Source organism: Geotrypetes seraphini, chromosome 5, assembly GCF_902459505.1.
Source record: "Geotrypetes seraphini chromosome 5, aGeoSer1.1, whole genome shotgun sequence".
NCBI lineage: Eukaryota > Metazoa > Chordata > Amphibia > Gymnophiona > Dermophiidae > Geotrypetes > Geotrypetes seraphini.
In genome coordinates this window covers 189,147,757-189,160,188 of record NC_047088.1, presented here as the reverse complement: position 1 = coordinate 189,160,188, position 12,432 = coordinate 189,147,757, and the positions used below count along the sequence as shown (strand labels likewise).

Genomic DNA, 12,432 nt, shown 5'->3' with positions numbered 1-12,432 from the left:
GATGCTAGCAGAGCAGCAAATTGTGAACGCTGCTGTTGCTGCAGGAAGACGTTCACAATGATGGCTCTCAGAGCACCCCCTTATGATCAGAGGTAGTTGTAGAGGCAGTAACTAGGAAAGCTGGGGAAAGCTGTGCATGAGTGGGAAAAATACTAATGGTGGGGACTCGCTGGAGGGAAATGATGGCTGGCTGCTGGGGATTGGGAAAGGAAAGAGAGAGAGAGACATTGCTAGGGACGGGCTGGCGAAGAGTACAGGTGAAAGGCTGGCCAGTATTGCCTTGAGTGGAGAAGAGATTGGTAGAGACTTGTGAAGTGAGAAACAGAGAGGAGGAAGGAGAGAGAGCGAGAGAGAGAGACTAGTGATGACAGGAAGGGAGATAAAGAGGACTAGTGGGGACAAACTTAGTGCTGAGGGGAGGAGAATTTAGGAAGAATGTTGGGGATTCACTTTTTGCCAGTATTTCCAATCTCATGTCCACCTACTAGGTTCTGCCATGTTAAGTGACATACTGTCGTGTCATACTATGTTTACCATGCTATGTTTGTATATATAATACTATGTCTGCCATGCTATGCTAGCCGCACTTGTAATACGAGTGTTTATTATGCTATGCTAAGCTTGTATATATAAGACTGTTTGCCATCCTATGTTCTGTCATACAATGCTCATCATGCTATGTTACATCAGGTTTGTCCTGTTATTTTTTTACCATGCTTTGCTATGTATATAAACTTGTAACCCATTCTGAGCTCTCCTGGGAAGATGGGATGTAAAACTAAGTAAATAAATTATAAGGGGTCCACACAACCAAAAAGAAAGTTGGGAACCTTCTCTTGTCTAAGATATCTTCTCAACTGTCATGCTGTGATCTTTTCTTCAGTTCGTTCTTATGTGACTGTAAAATATGGCATCAACTAACAGTAGAACAGAACATCTTATTTGGGGAGAGAAGAAGGAACTGGAGAAGGGATCTCCTTGTGAAGAAGCAGACTAGTTCTCATTGTAGTATGGGCACACAGATGGTTTCCTTATTTTTCAGGTTGCACTGAAGGATATTTTTTATTTTCTCTAAATTTCTGTATCTTAAGTGCCAGTTTGTTATAAGTTCAGCCTGCCAAAGAATGTGGTTTCTTCAGCTTTGCACAGAAATAATTATTCACTTCCTTTTCCTGTCCAACCTCCCCCCTTCCCCCACTTTCTTGGCACTTTCTGGCTTTATTGTCATTTTTATTGCTTCATTCTCTTTTGAGACAGTAGGCATTATCCATCAAATGCACAGAAAAGCTGCTGTTAATATTTGGATACAGAGCGCATTTGTGTGGATTTTAAATTGCTGACCTATTAAAATTGTCATCTTGCATGCAAGCATTTAACGGGATGCTGCTGCTGTAAATATCACAGTGAAGATCTGGCTGGTGGTGACTGGTGTGCAGTGAAGTTTGGATTCATTTTGTAGCTTTTTTTTTTTTCTTCTTCCTTGGATGGAGACTATTACATTTACTGACATTTTTTGGTAAGCTTTTTGGAATGGCTTCTAAAATTGGGTTCAGTGTGGGTGGAAGGGAGCCAGGAGATATATTAGCTGCCTGGGTTTTTCTTTCTGCTGCAGGCTTTAGGAAGGAGACACCATTGTTATCTCTTTGCATAGTAAGATACATAATAGAAGGGGGTCAGGATTATACCCGTAGTGTCCCTTGATCACGTCACCATTTGGTTTGATTGACCATCAATTGCTTTGAGCTGGATTATAAACGTTTGGGCTAAAAAACCAAGGGTCCCTTTTACTAAAGCTCAGTACCTTTGGGCTTCTTGGCATTTAGGGTTCCTTTAATCAAGGCGCACTACGGGGGTTAGCGCGTCAGACATTTCATCACGCGCTAACCCCCGCAGCAACCTAAAATCCTAACGCCTCGTCAATGGAGGCGTTAGGTACTAGCACGGCAGGCAGTTTAACGCGCGGTATTCCGCGCGTTAAACCGCTACCGCGCCTTTGTAAAAGGACCCCTTAGTGTATGCTAATTCTGGTGACATGCACTAAGCTTTAGTAAAAGGGCCCCTAAGTTTAGAACTGGTTTGCATCTTTTTTTTTTTTTTAAGGATTGTACCTTCTTGGTTGTTATTGGTTAAGGGCATCTTCCTCTTTCCTGCCGTTAGTATGTAGGGTACCAACGGGTTCTGCATTGTCCCCTCTTAACATCTTTATGAACCATAAATTAGTGTAGTCTCTATCTCACTACCATCTGTATGTTCCCTTTTAAATAATCTGCAGTCCACACATCCAGGGTGGGAGGGTTGGAGGGGGGAGTAAAATATTTTATTATCTGTTTGAAGATAAGTGCTGTTTATATGCTATTCTTCTGATTGTATACTTTGCGCTTTGTATAAGTTTTGAAAATGAATAAAGATTTACAAAAAAAAAAAATAATAATAATCTGCAGTCCTCTTCTAATCTCCGGTAAATGCTTAAAAAAGTATTTCTTCTTAATACCACCTACACTTTTTTCTTGTCTCGGCTTTTCCCTGCCTCCTTTTACAAAAATCTTTTTCAGTAACTTCTTTTAAAATCCATACCTGTCCCTTTTTTCCTCTTACTGTTTTACGTTTTTAACATAAAAAAAAAGCTTGTTGCTTTTTAAGCTGCACCATAGCTCAACACATTGTTCTTCGATTTAGCTTAACTAACATTGACATTTTTGGAATCCAAGACTCTGATCTTCATGTGGCTCCTCTATAGTCTAGCTGTTATCTTAAACATGTCTTCATCCAAATGTCTGTTCAGATACTCCACCTATGGTAGAGGTCTGTAGATCATACTGGGTGTTTTTCCAAAATAACCATAGTGCCATCACCATTTTCCTATGCCTCCTACATTTCACTTGCTTTAGTGTGTGTGTGTGTATGTGTGTCACTTGCTTTAGTGTGTGTGTGTGTGTGTGTGTCACTTGCTTTAGTGTGTGTGTGTGTGTATCAGGGCAATGACCTGCATGGCTTCCAAAAATGGCATGGAGGAGCCAGATGGGGAATGTTTCAGTGGCTGACAGCTAGATTTTACATGAAATGTTGCTGCCCACCCTTTCCTTTAGCCTTATCCTTTCTGAACATAATTGTGACTTGGTAGAGACATTTCCTGTTTGTGGAAATCATTGAAGCACGCCTCCATGATAATAACAGCACTGGACTCTTATTGCCCTAGATTATGAGCAATACTGAACTCTGATGTAGGAGCAGACACCATTTTGATGGACCTTGCAGTTAATGTACGTATCTGCTTTTCCAGGACTTTAGAAATAGAGAGGTCAATATTCAAAGCAATTTAGCCAGCCAGAAATGACTTTGCTTCTTTTTAAATCGTTTGTTCAGGGCTAACCACTAACTTTCAGCAGCACTTAACCTAGTTAGTGTCGCTGAAAATAACCAATTAGCACAGAACTGAAAACCAACTAGAATGGGGATGTTTTGGATGTGGTGTCGGCAATTAGCCGGTTTACTTACTTAATCAGCCACGTTAACCAGACAAATATGATTTCATAAAAATCAGTCCTCTCTTTATGTAGTAACTCACAGCTGGTTAAGCACTGAATATTGCATTAGCTGGCTCTGGAAATCTGGAAGTTCAATGCCAATGCCTGGCATTAAAATTCCAGGTTTAACGCTGGAGGCAGTCAGCAGAACTTTGAGTGCTGCTGGCTTAATATCGGACTGGAAGTCTTAATTTTGAAAGTTACACATACAAGCTGAAATAGACATTAGAATAAGGCATTGTCTGACATTTCATGTAAAGAATGCCAACAAAGAGAATCTTTTCCATTCTCTGCCTGTGGAAAGAGCATGGCTCTGGAAATCTGTAAGCTCTTCTGAGCATGGACTGTCTATAAATGTCAGAATGTACAGCGCTGCGTATGCCTTTCAGTTCTATATAGGTGATAAGTAGTAGTAGTAGTAGTAGTATTGTATAAATCCCATTGCCTTTTTACCTTCATAGGGGACAGTCAGTGCTGCCAGAATATGAAATTTAACCCCCTCTCATTTTATCAAGCTGCACTAGAAGTTTTTAGCGCAGGCTGGCGAAGTAAGTGTTCCGACACTCATAGGAATTCTATTAGCGTCGGCGCATTTACCACGACTGCCTGCACTAAAAACCTCTAGCGCAGTTTGATAAAAGGGGTCCTTAATGGTGGTATTTTAAAAAAATTAATTGATTAATTAATTAACGTTCATTCTCTGCTTTCAAAATTCATATACTTAATGGGTTACATTACTTTTACGTCAGTACAGTTTCATTGCACCTTAGTGTTTTCATTTTGTTCTGGCAGTTGATTTGTAAGAGTTGGAATTCCTAGATTCTTATCTCTTATCCTATCAAAGGCCTTTAATCTTACCTTTTCACATTGCTAAATTTAACATGACTGCATTGAACAGAGTATTTGCATCCCAGGTCGATTTATAAAAAAATTAAATCCTGGTTATATTGAGCACAGAGGTCTAATACTTTGATGATAACAAATGTGATTACACTTCTCCGTATTCGCGGTTTCGATTATTCACGGTTTGTAGCTTGCTGGCTCCTCCACCAAATCAGCTTGCATAGAGAAATCGCCGATTCCAAGCTTTTACAGAGAAAATCACTGATTCCCAGCACTTTGTTCACCGTGTTTTGCCTCTACTTCAGAAACAGGGCAGGTTTCCCACCATGTTATTCGCGGTTTCACTATATTCACAATGTTTTTTAATAGAAAACTGCAAATAACATATTTAAAAGTTATTTGCAGTTTTTCTGTATTTGCAGTTCTGTTAATCCCCTATCTGGCCCATCACAGCGAATACAGAGGGAGAAGTGTACACTGCTGTCATTGTTCTTGTTGCTATAGTGAAGTCTACAGTTGTTGAAGTTGAAAATATTCAGTTATAGTTGAGGCATATTGTTAGTGTGTTTATCCACATTAGTCGTGAAAGCTGGGAGTTACATTTTCACATTTTGAATTGAAAAGTATTGCAAGAAATGCTGCATTATACTTCTAATACTTGGTGGTTTGTAGAAGAACGTCAGCCTACTTTTTTCCAAGAATTTGTTTATTGGTATCATGAAGTAATTTGTGTTGTCATGCAGACACAGATTCACAGAGCCATATTGGGTAAGATGAAAACAGACCACAGATCAGCAGACAGACTTATTGGTAGTTGCATAACAGGTGTTCATAAATGTTAATGCAGAGCAAGGCAAAAAGCAACAGGCTGCTATTTCAGTCCATGAAAGTGACATGAAAACAAAAGTAGTTGGGGGGTAACTTAATTACAGCTGACTCGGCATCAAATTTTCTTCTTGTGAAAATATTCATGTGGCTGTGCTTGGTCTGGCACTGGTGATTTGCTGAAGCATTTCAAGGTGCTTTCTGAATCTGTAGCATATTCTTATGCAACTAATAAAGCATTTCAGATCATACAAAATGTAAACCTTGAATGTTGTTTTTAGGTGCAGAGCACAGAAGGAGACGCACCGCATATTCCAGCTATTTACCAGTTGGCCCTGGACAAGTTAGGCAAAGGTAAGCCATAAGCATAAAATTTGGTTAGTATGAAACAACAAAAGATTTAGTTTGTGTGAAAATACATTATTAAATCATTGAGAGCTAAATTCTGTATAAGACACTAAAAAAGTGCTATTCTATAAGACATGCCTAAAATTAGGTGCCTGCATCTAAATTTAGGCGTGGATGCCCTTATTCTGTAATTATAAATGTAACTTAAAGGAATGCCACTGATCCACCCATAACTCGCCCATTTCCCCTTTTTTGAATGATGCATAAAATTTAGGCACACTTGTAATTGATTTTAATTAATTCCAATAATAATTACTTATTATAGTAAAATGCCAGTTATTTGTGCTAATTGGTTTTCTAGTGCAATGTGTCTAGTGGTCCTGAACCGTAGGATCTTGTATCTGAACCTGCAAGTTGCTTGCAGAAAATTGTCAATCATGTTATCAACTCCACCGCATTCCCAGGAAGCTGCTCCTATCCCCTCAGTAAGTTTATCAGAAGTGTGTCTTACCTGCTGTGTAGTTTTATTATTTTGGGGTATTTTTCTCAGTGTTCGTTGGAGGCTCAGTGCCCAGAGGATTCCCCTTGTTGGGACCAGTGCTTCGGAGAAGTTGCAGACTCATGTCGTGAAAGTCTGTGGCTAGCAGGATTAGCCCCTCAGGGACACCTAACTAGCCAACCTGCTGGTATTTTTTTTATAGCTTAGGAGCCATCCTCTGCATAATTGCTCATATCCCTGATTTAGTCAGGAGCTTGAGCATAGGCTTTTTTGACTCCTTCTCAGCTTGGCTGAGATTAATAGTGTACTGGCTACATGGTCCTATCTCCCCCCCCCCCCCCCACATACACACATACTTTGTGACAAGGTTTTGCAGGGGTTGAATATCAGTCCAACTGGCAGCCCAAAGACCAGGTTCGTCTAGTGAATCTGTGAGACAGATTTCTTCTTCATTTGTTCCAGCTGACTTCCTATGCTGAAGCAGGCAGGCACCACATGGCACAGTGAGTAAAGCTGTTATAGCCTATGGGAAAAATTGTGAGGGGGGGGCCTTTGAAAGTTAGTTTTTAAGGTTTCTGCAACCAGAACCTAGGTCCCCCCTCTAAAACCCCTTTCCCTGTGTTTTTTGTCCATCAGGAAGGTCTCCATGGGCCATTTTTGGCATGATTTTCCTGGCAGTGGCCATCTTTTTTTTTTTCAAATATGTTTTTTATTTTTTAAAAAAATAATACATCAGATTTATACAAAATAATAGTAGTAATCATTACAAAGAAAAACAACATAATAGAAAACAGAATACTCATAAGCTGCAAACTTCTAATTCAGAGATAAATAGGAGTCATGTGAGATTTCCTATTAAATTTTTACAGAAATCGTCAAGAGGGGCCCATTTCCTAGTAAAATTTGCAATATTGTTTTGTTTGAATGCTAGTTCTTCATATTTTCTAATTATACACAGATGATTCCACCATTTGTGAAAATTAAGTTTAGAATTATCCTTCCAATTACATGTAATGTTTTTTGGGGGGGGTTATTTTTTTTTTTTATAAATCTTTATTCATTTTAGAACCAACAAAAAATGCAACATATTATCCGACAATTTACAAAATAAAGCAGCACTTAATTCCATCAGTTGATATAATAAGTATATATCCCATCCCCCCACCCACCCTTGATGAATAGCTAGAGCAATCGTAGTGTCAAATATTTTAATGAATGGTGATGGGTGATATCTGGGTTTGAGGAGCGCAATATGATGGCTTTATAAGAGATAGGTAAATTGTTATCCATTGCTCGACCAGTATATTTGTAAGGTAGGACATTCATAAAGGAGATGTATGAGAGTACCAGGTTGCATATGGCAAGACCAACATAACCCTGAAGAAACTGAATGTGAAATCTTGGCAATTTTAGTAGAGGGTCCAATAGGCTCTATGCAAAGTAAAAAAAATGTAGATTGACAAATTGATGCCAACATAGTGGGTTGAGCTGATAGTGACCAAAAGGAATTCCAGTTTATTTCTTCAGGAATTATATTCATCATAGGAGATTACCTTATTGCTATCCAATTCATGCACACCTTATAGAGCTTAGAAGTTCTTTTATTTCCTATTAATAGAGACTGAGTAAATTTAGAGAAATTGGATAAAATAGCTGCCCCCCTACTTGGATTTTAAACAATCTTTTTTTTTTTTACTAAAATCTCCATCTGCCTCAGAACTCCTTTGTTTTGCTTAAAATTGACAATGATGGACCCTTCAGGCCTTTTTACCCCTATATCATGCCAGGTTTGTGATGGATGGCCAGCCAAGGAGTATCCATGTCCCACATACAGGGGAGGATGGGAGCCTCTGACTTGTTATTGAACTAGGTAGCGAAGCCTGGAGTGGTCAAAGATTCATACTTATCAGATAAGTTATGGCTTAGGACCTTGATCAGATTGTAGACAATTTTGAATAGGTGGTATGGGTTGTTACCTACTTCTTCAAGTTTCATATTGATATATTTGCTTTTACACTTCAAGATTTTGCCATAATACAATTTGCTAAGTAGTCTGCATTTTTGACGTAAGTTATTTTTTCTCCACTTGTGTTCCAGGTGCTTCAGCGGTTTTTTAGTAGACATAAGCCTGTATGAAACCATCTATTCCTTGGTTTGTCACTAATTGTGAACCACTTAGTATCAAGGATGAAGTTTGCAAACTCAGGAAATTTAGCCAGGTGGCGATGCTGGACGGAAGATCTAAACATATATACGAGGAAGTAAGACCACAGATGATAATTGTAATTGATAAGTCAGTCGTATTCTCTTTGATTTTGCGGACCATTATGGGGGTGGATCGATTGGATTTTGTTTTATTTTTGGTTTGAGTTGATTCTCAGCATCTGCTTGCAATACACCAGAGGTGGTGGCACAGGGGAGCTCCCTTCAGCATGTGCCCCAGCCAGTTGAAGACCAGGAGGATGGAAAGTCTGATTCCATGCCACTATTGTTCCAGGATGAGGTTTCACTGGAAGAGTCTGGTTTGGTGCAGGAGAGCAGCTCTCTAGAAGCGTCAGGGGCCCTAGACCAGGGGGATGACCCCCATGGTGCACCGGCTTTTCAAAGCCTCTGCACTTTCCTGCATAATTTTCTGCCTCACTGAGAAAACTGAAACTAGAAGTTCCTTCAGCTCCTTTGCCTCAGTGCTCAGTTATAAGGAGCTTTGTTGCTCTCTTTCAGTGTGCTTCCCCTCACATCCAGACATCACTAAGTTGGTCATGGCCCACTAGGTGTCTCCAGAGGGGTCCCTGTGGGTGCCTAAGGCTATGGCTAAGCTTTGCCTGATGGCTTCGGATTTCCAGCAGCTATTTGTTCAGCCGAAGGTGGATTCACTGGTGGTACAGGTCACCAAATGCACCTACCTGCCTGGTAAGGGTGGTGTGATGTTAAAGGATTCACAGGACCATAAAGTGGACTTCCTCCTCAAGAGGCAATTTGAAACTTTAGCCTTAGGAATTAAGGCAGCAGCTGTGACTTCCTTTGTGGCATTTGCTTGCCACACATGACTGTCTCGAGCAACAGTCCCAGAGGATGACAAAGATCCCCAAATGCTCCTAACTGGGGTGAATTATATAGCGGATGCTCTGTATGATCTCATCAGAGTTATGAGAAAGGTGTGGCCTGTGTGATTTCCACTTAGCGGATGCTTTGAATCAGACAGTGGGTAGGAGATTCTGCCTTTAAAGCCATGCTTAAAGCCATGCTTTAAGGGACAGATGCTATTTGGCAAGGGTCTGGATACCAGATAGAAGACCCCAAATGTCTCGGGGTCTGGGAAGGTGAAATTTTTGAAGTTCTTGAAGATTCCATTGCAGCAAGCCAAGCGACGTAACGGTACTTTCAGGGATCATGTCAAAGGTCCAGTGGAAGCAGGAGGCAGCAGGCCTTGGGCTCTTGCTTCTCTCCAACCTCTAAGAAATTGCAGTGACTACAGGACAGGGGCTGAGCTTCCCCTAGATAGGGGGCAGGCTGTTGGTCTTCTTTCCAGTGTGGGCTTAGATTGGCGCAGAACTTCTGGGACTCGGAAGTTATTCGGGATGGTTGCAAAATCAGGTTTGATGTCCCCATTCCAGACCATTTTGTAGATTCTCCAACTGGCTGACCGGAGAGTGCCCTCAAAGTCAGGGCAATGGTGTAAAGGTTACTGGACCTTTGGGCCATAGAGCCGGTCCAGGATGCCAAATCAGGCTCAGGCACAGGCACACTAGACTTCAAATCTGTCAGTGCAGCTTTGGAGGTGCCACACTTCCAAATGGAGACTGTCCAATTGGTCATAGTGGCAGTGGCACCAGGGAAATTCATTGTTTCCTTTGACTTCACAGAAGCTTCTCTTTACATTCCCATTTTTCCAGCCCACAGGAGGTACTTGTGGTTCCATGTAATGGACCAGAATTTCAAGGTTTTGGTGCTCCTCTTCGGTCTAGCAATGGTGCCTTGCACCTTTACCAAGGTGATGGTGGTAGTGGTGATGGTAGCAGCACACCTCTGCAAGGCTGGGATACAAATGTACTGGTACTTGGACGATTGGCTCATCAGGTCTTCATCCAAGGAGGAAGGCAAATGAGCAGTTTCGAGGGTGGTACAGCTCCTCCAAGACTTAGAATGGATCATAAACTTCAAGAAGATCTAGCTGGAGCCAACTAAGCATCTGGAATACCTGGGAGTCTTATTTGCACTGCTTTGGGCCGGGTCTTTTCAAGCAGACTGAAGCTCCAGAAACAGATTTCAGATCTTCAGTCTTGGGGACTGTGGGTGATAGTGCACATGAGACCTCTCCAAGACTCTCTCATCTCTTGCTGGTCTCCTCAGTCAAACTTGCTTCAGCAATTGCTTCTATGGTTGCCCGTAGCAAAAAGCAGCTTGTGATAGTTGCTGCAGTTGGCTGCCTCATGGATCTGTCCTTGAGACGGCTCTATTTAACATCGTTATGAGTGATATTGCAGAAGGACTGTCTGGCAAAGTTTGTCTTTTTGCAGATGATACCAAGCTCTGTAATAGAGTAGACACCCTGGAGGGTATGGATAACATATGGCGGAATCTGGTGAAGCTTGAAGAATGGAAAATTACAACTCCCTTATTGTGTAGTCACACACTCCCATAGAGTTTGAAGAATGGTCAGGCAATTGGCAACTAAGTTTTAATGCTAAAAAATGCAGTGTAATGCACTTGGGCTGCAAAAATCCAGGAGAATGGTATAGTATAGAAGGTGAAGAACTTCTGTGCATTGAAGAAGAGCGGGGCTTGAGGTGATTGTGTATGATGATCTCAGAGTGGCAAAACACATAGAAAGGTGACGGTTAAAGCCAGAAAGATGCTTGGGTGCATAAGGAGAGGAATGGCCAGTAGGAAAAGGGAGGTGATAAAGCCTGGGTATAAGTCTTAGGTGAGGCCTCGTTTAGAATACTCTGTGCAGTTTTGGAGAGACTACACCTTCAGAAAGATATAAATAGGATGGAGTCTGTCCAGAGGGCTGCTACAAAATTGGTTAGTTGCCTTTGTCATAAATCATATGGAGACAGACTTAGAGAACTGAATATGTATACTCTGGAAGAAAGTTGGGAGTGCGAGGATATGATAGAGACATTTAAATATCTCTGTAGCATTAATGTACAGGAGGTGGATATTTTTCAAATGAAGGAAAACTCTGAAAGGAGAGGGCATAAGATGAAGTTAAGAGGTGATAAGCTCAGGAGTAATGTAAGAAAATACTTCTTTACTGAAATGGTGGTAGATGGAGATGACAACTGCATCTGACATGGTTTAATAGTTATTAATCTGAAACTGCTTTATTGGCTTTTGCCATAGAGTTTTACTGATAGTATCGCCATGGGCAACATTTGCTATTATAGTTATATGTATGCTGATATTAAGTTTTTGTTCACTGTATTTGTGTTTTATATTTTATATGTGTCAATTTTGTAAATCACTGAGTTTCTGGCGGTATACAATTTTTTTAAATAAATCAATCTAAATTCAAGATAGCGTGAGACAAGCTTATGGAATCTCTTAAGGAGAAGAGGAGATAGTGGATGGTGTGGAAGGGCAGACTGGATGGGCCATAAGGCCTTTATCTGCCATCATGTTTCTAATAAAACAAAACAATATACAGATAACATTTCCATTAATCACTTCATTCCTTCAATCACTGCTTCTTAACCAATTAAAAAGTTTCTATAAAAATAGATGTTTTTAATAATTTTTTTAAAACTCTGAAAGTTAGATTTCATTCTCAATTGTCCAACCAGATTATTCTAAAGCAGTGTACTGCAAATAGATTCCAGGTGTGCCGCGAAACACTGGCACTCGCGGCGAGAGGCACGTCCTGTATGCAATCAGCCAGTGCTTCTCATCCTCGCTGGCGCCTCTTCTCCAGCACCCCCCAGCAATGTAGTAATTGCAAGCTCAGGGCCCCATCCGGAGGACCTCCGCACATGCACGGACATTGATGTGATGATATCACACGTGTGTAACCTCATTGCGTCAACGTCTGCGCACTTCCGGATTCCTTCCATCCACGGCCCCGAGTTTAGTGTTCCACAGCTTTAAAAGGTTTGTGTGACACTGTTCTAAAGCTTCACCCCTGCCACTGAAATAGCCATAGCTCTGGTACTAGCATATGAGGTAAAGAGGAATTGTTTGTAACCTAGTTGTGATTGTCTCTATGGAGCTGAAGTAATTCACAGCTGATTAAACTAAATAAATAAGGTAATAGAGCACAGGAACTCTTTCTCAAGCTAAGCTTTGAAATCGGATTTTACACCTGCCATTAGAATGGTGGTGGTTATATTACTTCAAAAAAGGTTAGTAGTCAGTGAGTTGAACGTAATGTGTAAAGTGAAAAAAGAGATCATT

General features: G+C 40.8%; 1 protein-coding gene across 1 annotated transcript in view; it reads left to right on the top strand.

Annotated features, from left to right (window-relative positions):
• Nucleotides 1-12,432, top strand: part of ITPRID2 (ITPR interacting domain containing 2) — a 120,689-nt gene that overhangs the window by 57,804 nt on the left and 50,453 nt on the right. The window contains exon 9 of the mRNA XM_033945095.1: nucleotides 5,474-5,546. Coding sequence (XP_033800986.1) covers nucleotides 5,474-5,546 — 73 coding nt within the window. The remainder of the gene's footprint in view (nucleotides 1-5,473; nucleotides 5,547-12,432) is intronic.